Source organism: Micromys minutus, assembly GCF_963924665.1.
Source record: "Micromys minutus genome assembly, chromosome: 5".
Taxonomy (NCBI): Eukaryota; Metazoa; Chordata; class Mammalia; order Rodentia; family Muridae; genus Micromys; species Micromys minutus.
Genome location: NC_137974.1, coordinates 47414149 through 47434787, shown reverse-complemented (window position 1 = coordinate 47434787; position 20639 = coordinate 47414149). Strand labels below are relative to the sequence as shown.

At 40.4% G+C, this 20639-nt stretch overlaps 1 protein-coding gene across 2 annotated transcripts in view; it reads right to left on the bottom strand.

Moving 5' to 3' along the window:
• PCCA (propionyl-CoA carboxylase subunit alpha) overlaps window positions 1-20639 on the bottom strand; it is a 277273-nt gene that overhangs the window by 137234 nt on the left and 119400 nt on the right. For both annotated transcript variants that reach the window (XM_080916684.1, XM_080916685.1), the window contains 5 exons: window positions 17241-17384; window positions 16088-16162; window positions 12159-12227; window positions 10411-10486; window positions 2964-3074 (listed from right to left, as the gene is read on the bottom strand). In XM_080916684.1, coding sequence (XP_080772810.1) covers window positions 2964-3074; window positions 10411-10486; window positions 12159-12227; window positions 16088-16162; window positions 17241-17384 — 475 coding nt within the window. The remainder of the gene's footprint in view (window positions 1-2963; window positions 3075-10410; window positions 10487-12158; window positions 12228-16087; window positions 16163-17240; window positions 17385-20639) is intronic.

The following is a 20639-nucleotide window of genomic DNA, read 5'->3' as shown; positions in this document are numbered from 1 at the left end:
ACTCTAGAGTCAGTTCCAGACTTAGTTGTTTTGGTGATCATGTAGCTTCTTTGAGCTTAAAGGAAAATGAGAGCTGAGATTAAGTCATTGTAAAAGGCTCTTCTGTGAAATTATGACACTCAGCAAGTCAGGATTCCTTCTGCTGTAAGCACAAAAGTATATGTTGGCAATTCCTTACTACAAAGGAAATGTAGTTAAGAGTCCAGTGGAAAAGTGTGCTCTGTTCTAAGGTCAGTTTCTCAGCTAAAGAGGATATGCCTCCTAAAGAATTTCCAACACTTTACATAATTTTAAATGTACACTAAGTATATTCTTCAACTCAAATGAAAGATTATTAGATGTCTAATTTCCTCTCCCATGGATTACTTACCCATATGTACATTCATGCTCACATAACTACATGTGAATACAAACAAATGCTCAGATGAGAATCAACTCAAAGGACTACTTTTTCTTTCTGCCCATTATTTCCTACCATGTTAGCAATGCAAATGAATTATTTGGGCAGACATGGAACCATATGGAAGTTCTGAATCAATTTAACATAGATTCTAAACTTCAGTAAAGAGAATAAAATATAAGAATGAGACAGGGTGAGTGATTTATCTAGATATGTATATAGGTGACCTAAACTTTCCAAAGCATTCCTTTCATCAACGCCATGGACAGGATTATTGTCATTGATTAAACAAGTGTTTATATAGTATCCTCTGTGAGTTGTTACCAGGGAGACAGTAAGAAGCAATGGCCTAAGTGGTTCTGACCTCAGAATATCAAATGTTAATAAGCTAATACTTCATTATAAAGCTGTAATCATATTCATATAGTTTTGTGCAAAAATGGTTTTAAAAATCTGTACATTTATCTCTGTTTTGTAAAATAAAGTTGTTTAAATAAAAAATGCAATATATGAATGGCTGAGAAGCATCTAAGGAAGTGCTCAACATCCCTAGTCATCAGGGAAATGCAAATCAAAACAACCCTGAGATTCAACCTCACACCAGTCAGAATGGCTAAGATTAAAAACTCAGATAACAGCAGATGCTGGTGAGGATACAGAGAAAGAGGAATACTCCTCCACTGTTGGTGGGGTTGTAAACTGGTACATCCACACTGGAAATCAGTTCCTCAGAAAATTGGACATAGTCCTACCTGAAGACCCAGCTATTCCACTTCTGGGCATATACCCCAGAGATGCTCCAACATACAATAAGGACACATGCACCACAATGTTCACAGCAGCCCTATTTATAATAGCCAGAAGCTAGAAAGAACCCAGATGTCCTTCAGTAGATGAATGGATACAAAAATTGTGGTATATTTACACAATGGAGTACTACTCAGCTATCAGAAACAATGACTTTATTAAATTCCTAGGAAAATGGATGCATCTAGAGAATATCATCCTGAGTGAGGTAACCCAGTCACAAAAGAACAGACATAATATGCAGTCACTGATAATTGGATACTAACTCCAGAAAGCTATGAACACCCCAGAAACAACTCACAGACCATATGAAGCCCCCCCTCAAAAAAAATGGAAGCCTCAGTCCTTCTTAGGAAAAAATAAATGTATAGCACCCTCTCAGAGTGTGGTACACCTGGACCTTAAATCATTAATAATCCAAGAGCTGAGAATACAGCCTTGTAGCAATATTTGGTATTCAAAGATCATTATGCTTAATCTATACTCAGCAAGAAAACTGTTTCCATGTTACGTTCTGTCCTACATGAACTTTATGCTTACGGTAACTAGTGGGATTTCAATGCATGCTATCAAACCTCTAAAAGAATTAAGTACTGACAAAAAATATTCATATAGTGTGATGCCAAAATGCCTTTAAAAATCTGTATATGTATCCCTCTTTTTTTTAAATAAAGTTGTAAGAAAGATTTCAAAAAGTATCACAAAGTCAAAAAAATGCAATATAAAAGAGTTGCAATTATGTAAAGATGTAGTTTATCCTGTATCTTTGAAAATTCAAAAGTTTAAGAAAAATAATCTGATGAATTACTATTCCTATTTATTTTAAGACTACAAATAAAGGAAATTCTCAGTTTCTCGATACTAATGATGAAACTCAAAGAACATTCAAACTAGTTTCAACTTAATTTATAAAACCTTATTATACAGTCTGAACAAAAGCCATTTTGTAAATGCATTCAATAGTCAGCTGCATGATGTTGAGCTGAATGTTCAAGTCGCTTTCTGTACTACAACATGTGTTTTGCTTTGTTTTATATCTAACTTGATGGTGTCAGGGATCAAAATCCAGGGCTTCACACATACTCAGCACGAGCTGCTAATCTACACCCCAAACCCCTAAAATACTTGAAATTAAGAATCAACCTTTGTATTCCAGCTCAATAGGGATTTATGTCTAGATATTCCTAGAATCCCAAGCAAATCACTGTTTTCTTCTGATGCTGACCAGATCTTCAGTGTTCTATCTCTACCTTGATTTTTAAAAAAAAAAATTTTTTTCTTCTGAAACTTATAAACAATCTCTGACAACTTGTCAGTGTTAAATTTAACATGAGGACATTTTTATTCATTCGAAGTGTGTGTGTGTGTGTGTGTGTGTGTGTGTGTGTGTTTGTATTTTTTTTTAACATTTAAAGCTGTTACCTGAGAGATCGTTCTCTGAGCTCCATATGTGCCATAGCTGGAGCACTCCCAGACTCTACACATGAGCACACACTACACACACATTTTTTTTATTGTTTTGCTTTTAAGAGAAAAACTGAAGGTGGTTACACTCATGAACTGCCCGTGCATACTAAAAAACATGAATGTGAATGGTCAAGAATACCTCAAAAATGTAGTACAGCAAGTGGAACAGAAGCCAAAGGACCTTCACTCATAACAGAAAAGCTGTGTGTTACAGATAAGAATAAAATTCACCTGATGTAACCCAACAGGCTTCTGAGAACTAAATAGCTCAGCACATACATATACATACCTTTAAAGCCATCAGGATACACGTCAGAGAGAAACTTAGTGCTGATGTCCCCTTTCACAAAACGTGTGTTGATTATCACCTCCCGAAGCAGTGGGATGTTGTGTGTAACACCTACAAACAGAATTTCAGAGAGTTGGAGAATTGATAAAATGCTTGCAATACTAGCATAAGGGCCTGTTTGACTCCCATGTGGCAAATGCTGAGTATGACTGGGTACACCTGTGATCCAGTGTTGGGCAGGCAGAGACAGGAGGAACCCTAAAGTTTGCTGGCCAGGCTGTAGAGTCAAATCAGTGAACTCCAGGTGTAGAGACACTAAGAAAGATACCAACATTGACCTGTGACTTACATATTACATATTCTCTCTCTCTCCTCTCTCTCTCTCTCTCTCTCTCTCTCTCTCTCTCTCTCTCTCTCTCTCTCTCTCTCTCCCCCCTCTCTCCCCCCCTCTCTCTCCCCCCCTCTCTCTGTCTCTCTCACACATACACACACACTCACTCACTCACTCTCTCTCTCTCCCCCTTCTAAGAAAAGCCCAAATTAGTAGTCTCTCCTTACCTAATAAAATTATTTAAAAACAAAAGAAACCATGCACTAAAACAGATCCATTCCTCATCCTACTTGCAGCTAGACATGTTGACTAATTCCTAAACAGAGGATGCAAGTTGAATTGATGTGTTCAAAACCTTTCATTTCCTCCTCTTAGGGGCTTCTGGATGTGGCAGGAACTTCCTTTTAGTAATGTAAATAAAGCGACCAACTCCTAGTCTGCTTGTCTGTCTACTGTATGTGCATGTTTATCCCTTTAAAGGACCTCTCTATCTGGAAGGATTAACAAACTAATTACATCAAAACCAACTACATTTGTACATTTCCATACCATGCATACTTCAGTATCTAGACACCTTGGTTACAGCAGGTTACCATGAACTTGAGGTTTACATATGGAGACATGAATTTATCTTTCAGAATGACTATCTATTCCTAGGCTAATCAATATTAACAATTTACTATATCCTTCCAAGCATTTTTCTATGCATCTTTGTTCTAGACCACATTAACAACCTATGTAAACATGTGACCATCTTTGTTCCCAACTCAAAAAATACTATATACCTAAACTTGATAAAATCCAAATCTCAAACTGCCTCAAACATTTACATCAAGTTCCAGAATTCTAGTTAGGATGTTATTCCTTTATACAAAAATTCCATAGGTGGAGTTGTCCTATTTAAAGGATGATATAATACATGACCTTTGCATTACATGTCTGTGAGAAATGCACCCCCAAGGCAACAATTTAGCTCATAGTCCAAATTACTGCTTCCAAGGGCTTAGAATACCCAGACACAACTGTATGCTTAAAGAATGGGTAATTTTATACACATAGAAAGACTTTTAATTAAAAACAAAACAATAGCAAAACAAAAAACAAAAATAAGACCCTTTCATTACTGAGGTAGCAGACAGTCTCCAACACCTCTGATGGCCTAAGGAATCACTGGCAAAGGTGACATTCATTTACAAAGTCACAGAAATTGGTAAGATACTTAGACAAACTGAAGGGGCAAGAACTTTTTAAAGCTTCTAGAAAAGGGTGGTGACATGAAAGGAATCTGCAACTAGATCATGTATTAGAGGTGGACAAAATCAAAGCACTTGTGGAAGGGTCTCATTTGCCAGAGAGACATCTGTACACAAGAAACAAGCCCAGCAAGGTTCAGAAGAGAAATGTGGAGCAAGATATGGGGATGGAATCCTGGGGCCTGCGTAGGAGAAGGGATGTCGCCTGTTAGAGAATTTTGACAAGGCTGGTGAGGTGACTGTAATTAAAAGTACTTGTTGCTCTTTCAGAAGACACAGGTTCAGTTCCCAGTACCTACATCACAAACACTCAGAACTCCAGTTCCAGGGGACCTCTTCTGAACTCCATAGGCACCAGGCACATGTATGGTGCACACACATACAAGCAAAACAGTCGTACACATAAAATATAGAAAATACATTTTTAATCAGAGAATCTCACAGTACACAAAGCAAATGGTTGCCAGTGTGCATTTGTGTGAAGAGGACTGCCAGGAGGGAATGCAGGCTGACGACGGGGAGTGAAAGCAGTCGATGAGCCGAGAGTCTATTGGTGCATTCAAGGCCCAACAAGGCACAGGAAAAAGGCACTGTCTCTCCAGAACAACGAAAATGGTGGTGAAAAGCAAGGCAGATAGAAGTAGGATAACGCATTCTGAGGCAGGAGACTGCACAGGGGTAGGACAAAGATGGCAAAACCCATCCTTCACAACTGTACAATGTAAACTGCCCAGGCTGAGGTATGCAGCAACAGGCTTACTGTGTCCATGGAGAAAGAAGTGAAGCTTGAGAAAAGTAAAGGATTTAGCCACAGGCTGAGTGGCTTAGCTGATATCAAGGGAAGAATTTGAGTCAAGGATGCCCTCATCTTGGGTTCTACAACGCAACAAAAAGGGCTTCAGCTGCCATGGAAAGCTGAGGAGAATCAACACTTCACTTGGAACAAGTCGGATGCCTATGAGAAGACAGGCTGGTGCTGTCTGAATGATGCCCAGTAAAAGGTAAGGTGGATTCAAGCCCATCCAGGGCCATCAAGAGAAAGAGTCAAAAACAGCAGGAACAGCAGACACAGGCAGCTGAAATCAGCACCGCACACTGTCACAGGGATTACAGTACAGACCAGCACCGCACACTGTCACAGGGATTACAGTACAGACCAGCACTGCACACTGTCACAGGGATTACAGTACAGACCAGCACCGCACACTGTCACAGGGATTACAGTACAGACCAGCACCGCACACTGTCACAGGGATTACAGTACAGACCAGCACCACACACTGTCACAGGGATTACAGTACAGACCAGCACCACACACTGTCACAGGGATTACAGTACAGACCAGCACCGCACACTGTCACAGGGATTACAGTACAGACCAGCACCGATAAAACATTTACCTACATATGTACTATGTCACATGTAGCTTAACTGAGGTCCCTTTTCCAGACTAGACCAGGTCCTCAGCCCTCCACACTGCCAATGCCGAACAGGTAGTACAGACCTGCCTTCAGCAAATAGAACATGGTTTAAAGATGCAGTTTATGGTAAGTTGGACAAGATAAAGTTACTTTCTGATACTGATATCTAAAATGCTGAAAAGAATATAATGGTATGAGTGAATGAATGAATGAATGAATGAATGAATGATACATAACCATTTCATTCCATATTCACAACTGAAAGAGGTAGTGGCTTTAGGAAAGGTAATCCAAAAGGATTTTGAACAAGTATTTTTTTACATCTAGGATATCAAATAACAGAGCCGAACACACAATGGGCACCTAGCACACAATGTATTAGGCGCTATAACAGCCTTACCATGTACTTTACAGCTGACTGACCCGACACCTCCTTCTTCCCCTTCATCCTCGGTCTCCTTTCTGCTTTCCTGTCACTTAGGTCCTTTAAACCCCGCCCCCATCCCCTCAGAACTTCTCTTTACACTCTCTTGTTCTCCTTTCTGCCTTCATCCACATTTACACATGTTTACAAACACACACATACTGTAAACTAATCTGAGTCTGGGTCACCTCCTTAATATAATTCTTTCAACTCCATCCGTTTCCTAAGGTTTTCATAAATTAACCTTTCCTTACAGCACAGTAAAACTCTTATGTTCATGTGCATCAAACATTCACCACTGATGGGCGTCTAGGCTGTTTCCGTTCCACTGAAGAATGCTTTAGCCTTTTTAATTATATAGTAAATACAGCGTGAAAAAAAATTTACATTTCACTAAATTTCAAGAACAAAATTAAAACAAATACATTCGTCCTTAAAGTTCTCTGAATAACAAACTACATACTACTATGTAAAATCAAACTATTATCAGCTTTCCTTCTGTAAAGGACACAGTAAAATAAGCTTTTTTTTTTCATGTGTGGCTATTAGCACAACTAACTATTCCACGAACGAATACCCGGGAATACTTCTAATGGCGAATCAGTAGTAATCAGGGAACTGCTCTATACCCACGAGGTGAAAACAGGAGAGGGAAGAACGGCGCAGAGCAGAGGTGCCACAGTGCACAGGGGCTACATTCTCCCATGTCCCAGAAAAGAAGCTGCCACTGGGGTGAGTCCCTGTGAAAACAGTTCGCAGACAGTGAAGAGCTCTTTCAGAGTTTACAGCCTCAGTGGCATTATTAATCACACACTTATACAAATTATGACTGGGAGTTTTAGATTGGGAATTGGAGTGACCTGTGCCAGAGTTCACCAGGTCCCATCTGCATGGGAAATCATGACCAGGACACAGAGGGAGGCCCCTGGAGCAGCCTTCTGACTGCCTGCTGGTTCCAAAACAGCAGGCCAGACACTAGCTGTGCACTCCACCGGGATCAAACAGAGGCTGAGGCCACGGCTTCTTTCATGGGGACTTGGAAATTAAGTTTAATGTAGGTATACTGTGCTCTAAAGTTTCTTTAAAGTTTTTAGAGTTTAGAAACACTAAAATTTCTCTAGAGCTTTTATTTTACAAAAGTAATTGTGTAGCTGGGGAGGGAGATGTCCACATTTGACCACTGAAGCAGTTACTTAACAATACAGTAAATTTCTTTCCTTTCTTGCCCCTTATAAAAGCTTTAAAAATCATCTGTCCATTAAAATTTACCAGGTAAAAAAATAAACATCAAAGTCAATGGTGGGAAAAGAGACTTTATTTAAAAGAAAAAAAAAAACTATTCTGTAATGATTTCAGAATCTTAGAAAGTTGGAAAAACTAGTACAGATAATTACTGTGCACCTTGACCCAGACTCTGACTCTGGAGGCAGCTTAGTGAATCTGTGCTTGCTTCTCTGCATGCATAGACCAGACCACACAAGTCATTCGTAATGTAAGCACTTGAATGTAAGTTGAAGACAGAATAGCTTCTAAATATCTTCCTATGCATTTCCTAAGAGGAAGATAAGTCTCTTCTGCAATCTCAAGTGTCTATTTAATTTACAAACTTGATTCAAATTTTTCCAGTTGCCCCATTGATGGCTTATATTATAAAAGGAAAGCCCTTTCTGTCCTGGTCCAGGATTGAATTCAGAATCCTGTTGCACTGAGCAATCTTGGGCCCTCTGGTTTCCTTGGATCTAGAAGCTACAGACTTCTCCTTGTGCTTATTGACCTCGACGACACCTCTAAAGATCACGAGCCATTTGTTTTGTAGATTGTCTTTCAGGTTGGTATGTCTGATTTTTTTCCTCATGATTATATTCAATTTACTCATTTTCAGTTGTGTGTGTGTGTGAGTGTGTGTGTGTGTGTGTGTGTGTGTGTGTGTGTGTGTTTGTGTGAAGGGGTAGGTCATGATCACAATAGGCACAGACATGGGTTACCACATCAACAGTGGTGATAACAATGCTCTCATGAAGCAGTTCCCATGGTACTTATTAAGTATATTACAAAGGGACACCAACAAACTATGCTGTCCCTCCAATTTCCCCCACTAAATTCAGCATCTACTGACTTTGTGTTTGTTTGTTTATATACTTGGCATAGTCCTTTTTCTATGTGTTTTGAATTAAAATCTATGTAGAGGATCCATGGCAGCTCTTTCATTACTGAGCTGCAGTCTCCCAGTCACCCTGTTTGACTGGTGGGGGCCTCTTCAAGCAGATCCTGTGTCTTCCTAACAGATCTCCTCTTGAGCTTTTCCTTTGTTTTAAGGAAATGCAGGGTGTCATACTATAGGCAAAACTGTCACACCAATCCTCCTGCCTCAGCCTACTAAGTAAATAGACTCCAGGATGTGCTGGGATGACAGGTGTGAATTAAGCCTGACCCAAGGTCACTCTTCAACACAGCTTTTCCTTTCTTACATGGGCATTTCAGGCTCATCTTATGCTCCTCATGAAACCAAGCCTGGACATACGTAGTACACTGAGTGGACAGAAGCCAAACATGTACGAGTACACACATCTCAGGACTATCATCCTAGCCTACAGTTGCTGGCCTCCAAATGTCAATAGTGCCAAAGTTCAGAACCTTCAGCTAGAGAATGAGGCTGTGTGTATATACATGGACATACACACACACACAGACACACACACACACACACACACACCTTTACATAGTCATTGGTCTATATTAAAGTCAAGAGTTCTCATGGATATCTCCTGACTCAACCTCATACCACACACAGGGTTTATTCCACCACCCCAGGCCTTCACTCCCACATCTGTTACTGCCTTCCTGACGGAAAGAAACTTGGTTCTTATTATCCACGATACATGTATTTATTTCCTTAGTTCCAGAATGTACATAAATTGGTTTCAGACCTGCTAACTCATCAACTATGAAAAATAAACCTACTAACTAGAGTTTAATATTTATTTAGGTATATTTTCTCTTTAGCCTGGGGACAGTACAGTTAATGTGCAGTTAAGTTATTTGGGCTAGTTCTCTCCATCCTCATCCTCCAGCACGATTGTGTTGCCCGCCTGAAATACTCTCCATAAGTGTTCAACCCCCAAATGCTGATTAGTCCAATATTCAAAAGCAGTCACATCCAGAGTCACTCCATTCATGTTTCCCCATCCCCTACCACCCCCTCCACCTCCTCCCATTCCTGTATCTTTGTATACCTATGTGTACAAATGTATGTGTGTGCCCACAGAGGCAAGAAGAGGATATCAGATGCCCTAGAGCTATAGTTATCGTGGTTGTGAGCAGACCAATGTGGATGGTGGAACCAAACTCCAGTCCTCTGGAAGAGCAGAGCCCAAAATAACCCAGCAGCCAGCCTTGCCTAGAGGATGTTCTTAGGCCTCCACTGGCCATTCAACATTATAATGGACAAGTGAATGTGACCGCAAAGTTGGTTTTACATTAGTATGTAATTCACTCCTCAAAGCAGTAAGAATACCCACTTTGCAGACTCCAGTGCAAGAGGAGCTTCTGGTTCATTGTCCACTGCACTCTGAAGGCTTGTGCGAGGACCTAGGGACAGACCCTCGACAGACAACTGCACGTACAAACCATCTACTGCCTTCTCTGAGCAGAACCAATAGATGTTCCCAGACCCCAAAGTCATCAGCGGTAAGGCCAGGGCCCATCTCCACACAACTCTAGTGTGTTTCCCCTAATGCCAAACCTCACAGACAGGGACATAGCAGACTCATTCTCCTAGTGTGGAACAATGGCTCTTCATAGTCCCTCACATGCACAGTGCAGAACTGCAGGATACCACGGGTTAGCCTGCAGAGGACCAAACGCCTGTGCCCAGTGTTTAATCTACCTACGCTTTGCTCATTTTTATTTGAGCATGGTAAGCAATTCTTTCATGAAATTCCCTAACTACAAAGCCTTCAAGCTGTCCTTTGAACTGGACAACATACACAGCAACAGAAAGGCAAGAGTGTGGTCTTACCCCGGATCACATAATTGTCCAATGCGTCTTCCATCCTCTTCAGGGCTTCTGCTCTGTCAGACCCATATGTGACTAGCTACGAGCAAACAAACAGAATGGTATGTAAAGCCAGCCATGTCCCGAGTGACCAGGCCTAGTAAGTTTAATACTTCCTACCGCATTCCCCAGTGTGTCTCACGTTGTCATAGTGGTCCAAATTCTTAATATGAAATAAGTCAAATAAGATTCCTTTAAGCAAACAAGTGAGAACCAACCTATCTCAGACGTTCCTCTTACACGTGGCACAGCACGCCAGCATGTGCGACACAGTGTGCGGCTGGGGACAATGTTTCTAATTTTCCTGGTTCTTTCTGCTTCCAAGTTTGATTTCCTAAACAGCTAAAACTTTTGTAAGTTGCAAAAGAGTCGGTAAGACAGTGAAAGAAAATGCCAGACTGTCCTTAACAATAATGCGTCCACCAAAACATAACACAGAAACTAAAGGTGCTGGTTAAAAACAAGAAGACTTTGTCCTTTTATATGTAATCTCTACAAATTTAAAAGTAAGACTTTTCTGATGCTTATCATTAAAGAGTAGATTGTAATTATTTTAGTAAATTTACAAGTTTTTCAATATAAAACCAGTTTGCCACACACCTTTAAAGCTAGCACTTGGTCTGAATCTGAGACCGGCCTGATCAACAAAGCAAGTTCCAGGTCAACTAACTACATAGTGAGAGAGCATCTCAGAAAAATGAATAAATAAATTTTACACATATGAGCCATCTAGAAAATGTGTCAGGCTTTTTTTTTTTTTTTTGGACAGATATCAACTCATTTAAAAAAAGAAACAGTTAATTTGAAAACCAATTTGTAATATTTTATGTGTTTCTATATTTATATTGTGTTTCTCTAATAAGCAAAACATCTATGGTTTATTTTTAAAATATTAATGGTAAAAACAAGTGAAAAAAACTACAAAGATTAAATGGCTTGTTTCCGCAGCTACCGCTACACAGGAGAACACCCAGGGCATTAGAGACGTGGGCCACCACAGAGTCTTGCACAAACGTGCAGTATTCCTGTTTCATCGGCAGCACAAAACTAAAAGGAAACTTGAAGCTAGTTGGTCCTTGAGACAAAGCTACTACTTCAGAGACAAGGTGTTTTCAAATAAAAACTGCAGTTCATCTATTGCAACATTTTACAATTTATGAGGTCTCAATGTTTTAGAGACTCGTGATTTTCAACTTTACTCTGCAAAGTAAAAGTTTAAAAAGACATATGGGCCAAATCCTATTGTACCTTTCTGTAAAAATTAGCTGGGCTCAGTGGTGCCATGTCTGCCTGAGATGCACAAAGCTCTAGGCTCCAGCCACAGTGTAAACAACAAAAGAGAAATTTACTCAAGTTGTAGATTGGAAGACCTTCGAAGGGCAAAGGTACTCTTAAATAAAAGACCAGTTTCCCCACAGCACCTGACACTCACACATACTGCTTACTGGTTTATTTAATTAGAATTAAGAAAAAGGCTGTGATCATAATGAAAAGTGATTTAAAGGGAGGGAGGGAGGGAAGGAGGGAGAAAGGGGGAGAGGAGGGAAGGGAGAAAGGGAAGGAAAAAGGGAGGAAGGAGGAAAAGGGGAAGAAAGAAAGAAGGGGGATAAGGGGAAGGGAGAGAGGGAGGGAAGAAAGAAAAAGAGTCAGACAGACAGGCCCAACGTTCAATTCCTTAATTAAATGTGTATTGATTCACAAATGGAACTAACTTTTGAAATCATAGGGTCATAATAGATGCTGATGTCACTTCCTGGTTGGATGCCACTGTCGACTCGGACCTGAGAGGAAGAAAAGAAAAGGTACATAACTTCATATTGGGAAGATTCGTTCTGTTTAACCACAACCTGTTTTTCCACAGAGAAAATGGATAATAAAGTTTCAATCTCAACATCCTTGCCGCTGGAAAACGGAAAACCACCCAGACACATAGTGAAAGGCTGATCTTTGGTCTTTAATATGCAGTATAGCTTATAATTTTGTTATTTTGCTAAAAAAAAGAAATTAGAAAGAAAAAGGAAGAAAGAAAAGAAAGAAACTGGAAAGAGGAAGGCTTCATACATCCCTATCCTAGGGCACGCCTGCAACTGACTGCAGCCTATTGGAAGGACAGCCCTCTGAAGCCCCAGACCCCTCAGAGCCCTGGGTTGGCCCTGGCCAGTCCTCTTCCTCACAGGGCCTCTGAGCCACACAAACTGGACAGGCTTTTGTGTCCACAACACTTTGCCTTTTCCCCCAACACTTCAGCTGTGAGGGCTGTTTTCTGTTACTGTTAGCCCCGAGAGGCCTTCATGTTTACACAGCTTTCCCCATCGCTCTGCTCTGTGAGGATGCAAGCTCCAATTAAGAGTTCGGATTCTGCGCTTTTCATCCTGGGCAGAACCGGCACAGGTTCAAAATATCCTTTTGAAGCCGCTGGTTGCTGTTAACCAGCCAACAAGTTAGTTAGTGTGTCGCTGATCCTTGTTTTTCTCTCTCAGCTTGATACCCGAAGTACAGCACAGAGGTTAGCCATGTAAAACCTCGAATGAGCATCTGCCAGGGACAGAGCATTTATTAAATTATTGTGACCACGTTTTGGAATCTAAAGTATTTAGAAGCTAGTCAAAATATTTAAGACTGACAGGAGTATCTTGGGGCTTGAGGATGAAGGAATTTAATCGAAGGTTCTAGAACAGTAGGATGCCCAGCATTTTAGGGGTGGGATAGAGGAGAGGACACTCAGGGCTCTGACACCTTTGTGAAGGAGGCTTCCCAGTGAACAGCAGATCTCATCTGTTTGTGGTAGGACAGAAAAGGTCAACACTGCGGCTGGTAGGCCTTTAATATTTTAATTTAGGCAATTATCAAGGGACCACATGTAAAACCTCTTGTCTAGAATATCCCCGTGAGAATGGGTGATGGCTTCATTACATGTCATCAGAAGATAAGTGAAAACCACACCACTCTCCTCTTTGGGGGAGCCTAGGAAGCATTTCCCTCTGTATAAGCAACAACGTGGGCCCATAGACCCCAAGTTCCTATAGGAAGGTTTAACGTGAAAGGGACTTCACATTCATAAAAAATGTGTGTGGCCTTTATTTACTGAAAAAATTCTTCCAGTCATAAATTCTATAAAATAAAGTTGGCATTTGTTGAAAAAGAAAAAAAAGCGAAGGGGAAAGAATTTGCAGATCAGAAGATAACAAGAAGAACATTGTTATCTTCTTGCATATGTGAGTCAGAACTACTCTGACCACAGGGTCAGCTCTATACCCACAGTGCATTGCCAAAGCCGGTTTATCACCGGGATTGCTACAAATCCGCAGTGCTGGCTATCAGCACATTAAGTCTTCTGCAGTATAACGATATCCATCCCACTAGTAAAACAGTATGGAAAATAAGGAATATTATTGTATTCCCCTGCAGATCATAAGACAGCTAAAAAAAACTATCAGTGGTTGCTAGGTATAACTGTCTTTGTTGCTTGCTAAAATGATTACACAAATATGTCACCTTAAACACACAGGGTCAGATTGAAACATATCATATACAATCAGCACACACAGGCAAAACAACATTCCCAAAGAAACTGTATAAAGAAAAAAAATTGCTTTTAACTCACTGTTTATGTATCTTTTTTCAAGTAATAGTCAACTATATATCTTACTTCTAACAATCAATTAAAAACCAAATTTGTTGGCCATTCCTCCATGCACACAAAGCCTACATAACTGTCACTGACCATTTCAAGAGTGAAATCAAACGGAGCTCTAAGCACAAGACCAGTGTGATCTGAAAATAAATTCACAAACTTGGAAGATCAAAGACTACAAGGAACAGCCTCATCTCTGCCCCACAAGTATGTTCCAGCCTTAATGATGTGCATGAAAGGTGTGAACCAAAAGTTAACTTTAAAATATTTGCTCTTTCTTGTGACCAAAAATCCAAGATCTAAAAGTGGCTTCCCTATGGAACTGACACATGCAGTTTTAATGCAGTGAGGAAGAGGACCACACTGAAAACACCCACGCATCCCAAGTGTGAGTTCTCAAGTCAGCCTCCAGATACCTCCAGAACAATTAAAATTGCCTTCGTCGGCCAGAAAGTGGACCCTGAAAACTACAAGGTGGCTCCCAGCCTTCATTATCAATTCACCTCTCCCCTGAGCACAGCCCCCAGCCCAGTGTCTCCTCCCCTGAGCGCGGCCCCAAACCCACAGTGTCTACCTGACAAGTGACAGCCCAATATGATTAAATGTGTCGAAGGGAGGGGACTCGTGGGCCTCCATGACAGGCCAAAAGTGATCACCATGGAGATACATAATTACAGCTGTCAACGCATCTACTGTCCTGCTGACATCAATTTGATTGCTCCCGGCAATAATGATAGACAAAGCTTAGTGCGCACTCTCCTGCCCCCAATCCCTTTATGTATTCCTTGGTCCATTTAGCTGACATGCAACATTCACACACGCAAATAACAGCAGTAAGCAGAACATTTAAGGCATTTTAATTGTTTTTTCTTTCTATGGATGGATCACAACTGCAAATGTTATTACATAAAACTCCTGCTGCAGCATTAATTGAAGAAAGATTTGGTGGGACAAAGACTGTAGGGGGTAGAGTTTGTCCATTATCACTTGGGCTTTCAACAGGTCTCACATTTGAAAATTGCAAATTGCAAAAACTTGAGAGGGCAAAATGTTTGACATCCTGTGAGCTATTACAACATGGTGGAAACTTCTAACAACTAGAGTAATCATTGCAGCTTCTTATTTAAGACTTTTTTTTTTTTGTTTGATTAAAAAAGTGTTTAGCTATGTCCCTATGACACTTGCTCTCGTGCGCTATTTAGCATCACAGAATTTTTTCTGCCTCCAGGCTTTGAACACAGCATGGAGTCTCCAGGCCTAGGAAGGGTCAAGTCCCTTTAGAAAGCACAAGGGCAAGAACAGTTTAAAAGTGAAATAAATCATATATCCAATAACATCTTCAAATTCAGAATTCTTCCTGTAATCTTTCTCCATCTTTTTAGCAGCCATCAAACTGAATAATCCTGTTCACAGATGGTACAGCCTTTTCACACTCAGCTAACATAATGTCATCTATGCGTGCACTCAGTACTGTAAGAGAGAGGGTGCCGCCCTTGTTCTCCTGATGCCATCCAATTGCTTTAAAAGGACAAGAACGGATGAACTATGAAGTAAAATGAATGCTGGTCACTGTTTCCTCAAAGTTGGTGACACCACACAAAATGAGGCAGTTTGTTCTCTTTAATAAAGTTCTGCAATGAGTTTAATTTGTGCTTAAATTTCTTGACATCTGACTACAACACGGGGCTGGATTAGATTTTTGTTTTAAAATAAAAGATTACATTTTTAACACAAAAAGTGTTTCCCATTCTTAGAATTCTATGATCTTTCACATAAACTATTATTCATATGCTTATATGTGGGTGAACTTACTCTGTTGAGTGGATTCTGATGTTTCTAAGTATTATAAGGTACAAAAAATATTTTTTATTTAACACAAAAAATGACTCCCCATGAATTTCCCTTGTCCCTCAATTTACACCCTTTGGTGTTCACATTCTCTAACATAAAAGTGTGGCATAAATCAAGGGCTGAGCCCCCCAGTTGGGATCACAGTTAATGACTTACACCAGGTAGATGTATCGGTTCTTGGTACTGAGACAGTCTCCCAATAGACGGTAAACCGAAAGACTTGTAGGGGTCCTGGAGGTTCAAAGGAAGGAAAGCACAGGCTTTGAAACATAAACCAGCACAAGGAAGGTTAACAACAATAAGGAGTATTTATAGGTCTATTTTAACATGCGGTATTTACCAAGTCACAGGTTCCAGAGTGTGATTGTCTCATCCTCTAGACAACTTCCAAGGATATTTAAAAACCAAACAGAGCTGCAAGAAGAGTTTAGCTTGACCTCCATAGTACTCTATTGAAGTTGGTAAAATTCCAACTTTTTCTAAAATTGCTTACAATGCCTTGGGCAAAAAATAAAATGACCTAGACTCTCCGTCAAACATAGCTCAAGTTCAGAACAACAAATGCAATACAGCAAAGGGATTTGTTTTTCTTACTTCTCCAAACAGCTCACATATGGTAAAGCTGGGAGAGGTCTTCCGGCAAAGACTCGGGAAGGCCTGCATGCTTCTGTTCGTGTACGTGTTCTACTTGGAAACATTGTGAGTGCAGAGCAGGGAAGTGTGAGTTGACACTTCATATATGATTGTGAGCCCTAACACTGGGACAATGCATGGGTTTGAGTTACCTACAGAGTTCAAAACAACGCACAGCTCTCTTAGAGAGATTCTGACTCACTACTTAATATTAATAGTATTTTGCACCTAAAAGATTGCACAAATGTTTATGTTGTATTTCTGTCTTATCACCTGAAAAAAGCTGAGTGGTCTGTTACTCGGTTTGTATGAAGTCAGACTAAGACTTTGGCAAAACCCATAATTAAAATTATGAGCCAAGAATGCAAGCTTAACCAAAAGCTTTACAGTTTAGAGCCCGTCCGTCAGCAGAATCATAAAGAACAAAGTCTAGAGCATCTGGCTGAGGCTCTGCTGGTCCCCAGTGCATTGCTACTGACTTAGCCACTCAGAAAAACACAAGAATTACTTGAACTCCATTCTGTTTTTTAATTGTTGCAAATTACCTAGTGTTTTCCTGCTTTGCCCATGGGTTATCAAAGCCTTATACTATCTGCAGTTTAGCCACACTGGCTGTTCCAACTTGGACATAATAACCCCACTCCACCCAGCATCTACCATCAGAATGCATTTTTACCTCAGCATAAACCCGACATTCGACGGCCCAGCCTCTGATGGGAATATCCTCTTGCTTGTGCCTGAGTGGGTAACCCTTAGCAACAAGGATCATTTCTTGGACTAAGTCCAGGCCGGTAATGCACTCTGTGACAGGATGTTCAACCTGTAAGGCCAAGATTGCCAGTTAATAGGTGAAGAAAAGAGCAAACAAATGGACATCAACAAAGAAATTCAGTTTCAGAGTCGGGTGAAGCTATTCTGCTTAACCTTCAGTAACACCCGACTAAAAGTCTTCAGTGAGATACATAAACTGAGAGAATGCATAAGCCCCACACAGATGAAGGTCAGAATCACCTTGAAAGTATGTGTCAGCTTCTCTATGACTTTTCCCGATTTTGATTAATTTGTGGCCACACATTTAACGGTTTAGCGTTATGTTTCTTTTGCTACAGTTCTCAACATGGCTGATAATCATCCTCCTGATGCGCTTGCTGCGGCATCTGTGGGGAGACGCTGGTGTTCTCGAGCCCGAGTCCAGGCTGAGGCATGGCTGCTTGCATGCTTTCACTAACCTGTCCTGACAGGAAGCAAGATTAGCGTAATCTTGCATCAGTGCAGCATGGCAGGGAGCAGCAGATGGAGCCTTCAGGTTGCCTTCCCTCCAGACAGACCTGGGCAGTGCTTAGCATGCACAACAGCAGACCAGGGAGAAGGGAGCACTCTGCTTTCTCAGCAGACTGCTGAGAACTACTTCATCTGATGGTGCCAGGGGAGTGCCGGCCTTCCACACCAACACATGGGATACATATGTGCAAAAAGACGCAACTGACATATAACCACGTGAACGATAGACATCATTGTAATTTGATTGACTGTTCACATAGAAATCCTTAAACTTGGGTTCAAATAAGGCCATTTACAGCACTGGAAAAAAAATGTGTAATCTTTTATCTAAAATCTCAGGTAAGTTCGTAAAATTTCTTAACATCTTTGGTAATACCTACTACTTTGGTATCATTAGCTTTCCTCTTAAAATTTAAGTTCTAGGTGTATATCACAATAATTTCTGTATCGTGACATGTCACATTTCATACATGGACACAGGAAAAGGTCACTGAACAAATGAATTATCTTCTAGCTTCAGCTGCACTAATTGAAGGACAGGGCTTAGTCATTACAATCATCTTGAAGCTTATCATAACCAGACAATGCTGTGGTCTTTTAAAAAAAAAAAAAGCCTGATAAAAATAAACAGATGGCATCCATAATTAGCTCTGTGTGTGTTATGAGTTTGTTTACAGTTTCAACAACATTCTAAGACATTTTGACATAATTTTAATGACAAATGATTGCTAAAATAAGCATCTACTCTTTGTAAAATAAATGTGACACTAAATAAAGAATTTATGAGACGGTTTAATGCATATATATTTTAAATCAAATTGTGATGTGTTAGAACCAATATTCTATAAGAAACAAATGCAAAGCCCCCTCTTAATGCTCAAAACCAGTTCTATGTGAACAAAGCATCTCAGCACCCCTGACTATTCTTAATGATATGTTGTAAACCTACTATGTGACAAAGCACAGTTTACGTAACCTTGTTCAAAATGAGTTTTAATTAAGTGAAAAACTCAATTTTCTCTTTGTATGACCAGTACTCTGAAAGCATTCTATAGAAAGGAAATATACAGAGAATAGAGCTGAACAGAAACTAGGAAGTGTGGCCAAGTTAATGAGTATTGGAGCTGTAAGGAGACCGCTGAAATGAAATATTCAGAGAATTTTAGGGCATCTCCTTGAGCTACTTCACTGACAACAAAGGAAACACAGTAAGTGTGCAGCCTGACAGCGCTGGGCACCACCTCAGCACGACCCACACCAGCAGCCGTGGGTGCAGAAACTCATGCCACCTGCATGGTGCTCACAGAGGCTCCCACTGCTCCGTCCTCCAGACGGGCAAGGCTGCATCTATAAACAATCAGTGAACTCTGGGTATGAGGACATGCTTTTTTTAAAAAAAAAAAAAAAACAAAAAAACAAAAACGGCCTATGCTTTTGTAAAAGGTCGAGATCAAAAATGACTAAAAGGTCATGGATTGTTCCAGATTAAGAGACTAAAGAGACAGCTGACTGTGGTGGTGTAGCCCCAGAACCCCAGCTCTCAAGAATCAGAGGCAGGAAGATCCCAAATTCAAGGCCAGCTATACTGGGAGAGAACAATCTCCAAAAGCAAAAGGAAGCAGAAATGTAAGAGAACAACACAAACAAACAAGGAATGAGTGTGTGGCGTATAACACTGACCTAGAAATTCCCTTCTGTAGCAAGCTTTAGTGAGCCCTCTAGATATCAACCATGTTACCATCCTGATATGGGGTTCTGTGGCTATGTACAAAACTATGCCTGAACTTTTGCTCTGAATATGTTTATGGTAAGGAAAACCTACGTGGCTCTGCATATGAACTTAGAGAATGGGTAACTGTAGACAGGGCTAGTGATGGGAGCTCCTAGTCCTTCCTACTTCTCCATCTTTATTCCAAGTCAGAAATCATTTAAAGATTTAAAACATAAGTAAACATGGCCCTCTTATGATAAAACATGATTAAAATAACAATAGCTGGCTGAGCCAGCATGCGGCCGTCCGTCCTCAGCTTTGGGACCCCATTCACAGCCATCCATTTGTCCCATTGCTCCCTGACCTAAACTTCTAAGATTTTACTCTGAGTTTACCTAATAGTTCCTAAAGCATGTTTTAAAATAGGGAACAGCATGAGTATGCCTTCCTTATTGGAAGAATACTTTGGGTAAGCTGTAATTGCATAAGCATGCATGTTAACAGTCAGCAAAACCTAGTACAGATGACAGAGGAGTCGCTGAGCTACCTTGCAGAGGATGATGGGGAAAAAAGAGTCCATGTTTCTTGAACAGAGAGGTATTTGGCACAAATGCTTAGCAGCTAGTAATCCAGGATTATACTTAGTCAAAGCAGAAACTTTCATGATGCAAAGTATCAAGTTAAGCATTCATAATCATGAATGGCATGTTGAAATTTTCAAATCCTCCATGAGAACATGCTTATTCAAAACTTAATCAACACTTCCAAAGAAAAGAGACACCTGTGAGGAGGGGCATATGGTACAAATTTTAAATGTCTAAATAATACCATTTGAAATTAACATGTCTTACATGGTATCTTTAGTAAATATATTGTATGACTAGACAGGTCTCAGGTAGACATGAGCTGTGTAAGCTCTTTCCAAAGCTGAATGTGTTGGGGTTAGCCCTACCTTCAGCAGGACATGAATACAGGTATCACAAGGATACACAGGACTACCCGACAAAATAGGAGGGAATGGTCCTCTCCTATAAAACAAGGCTTCATCATAGTGCTTGATAAGATAAGTCTCTGTCTCTTCCC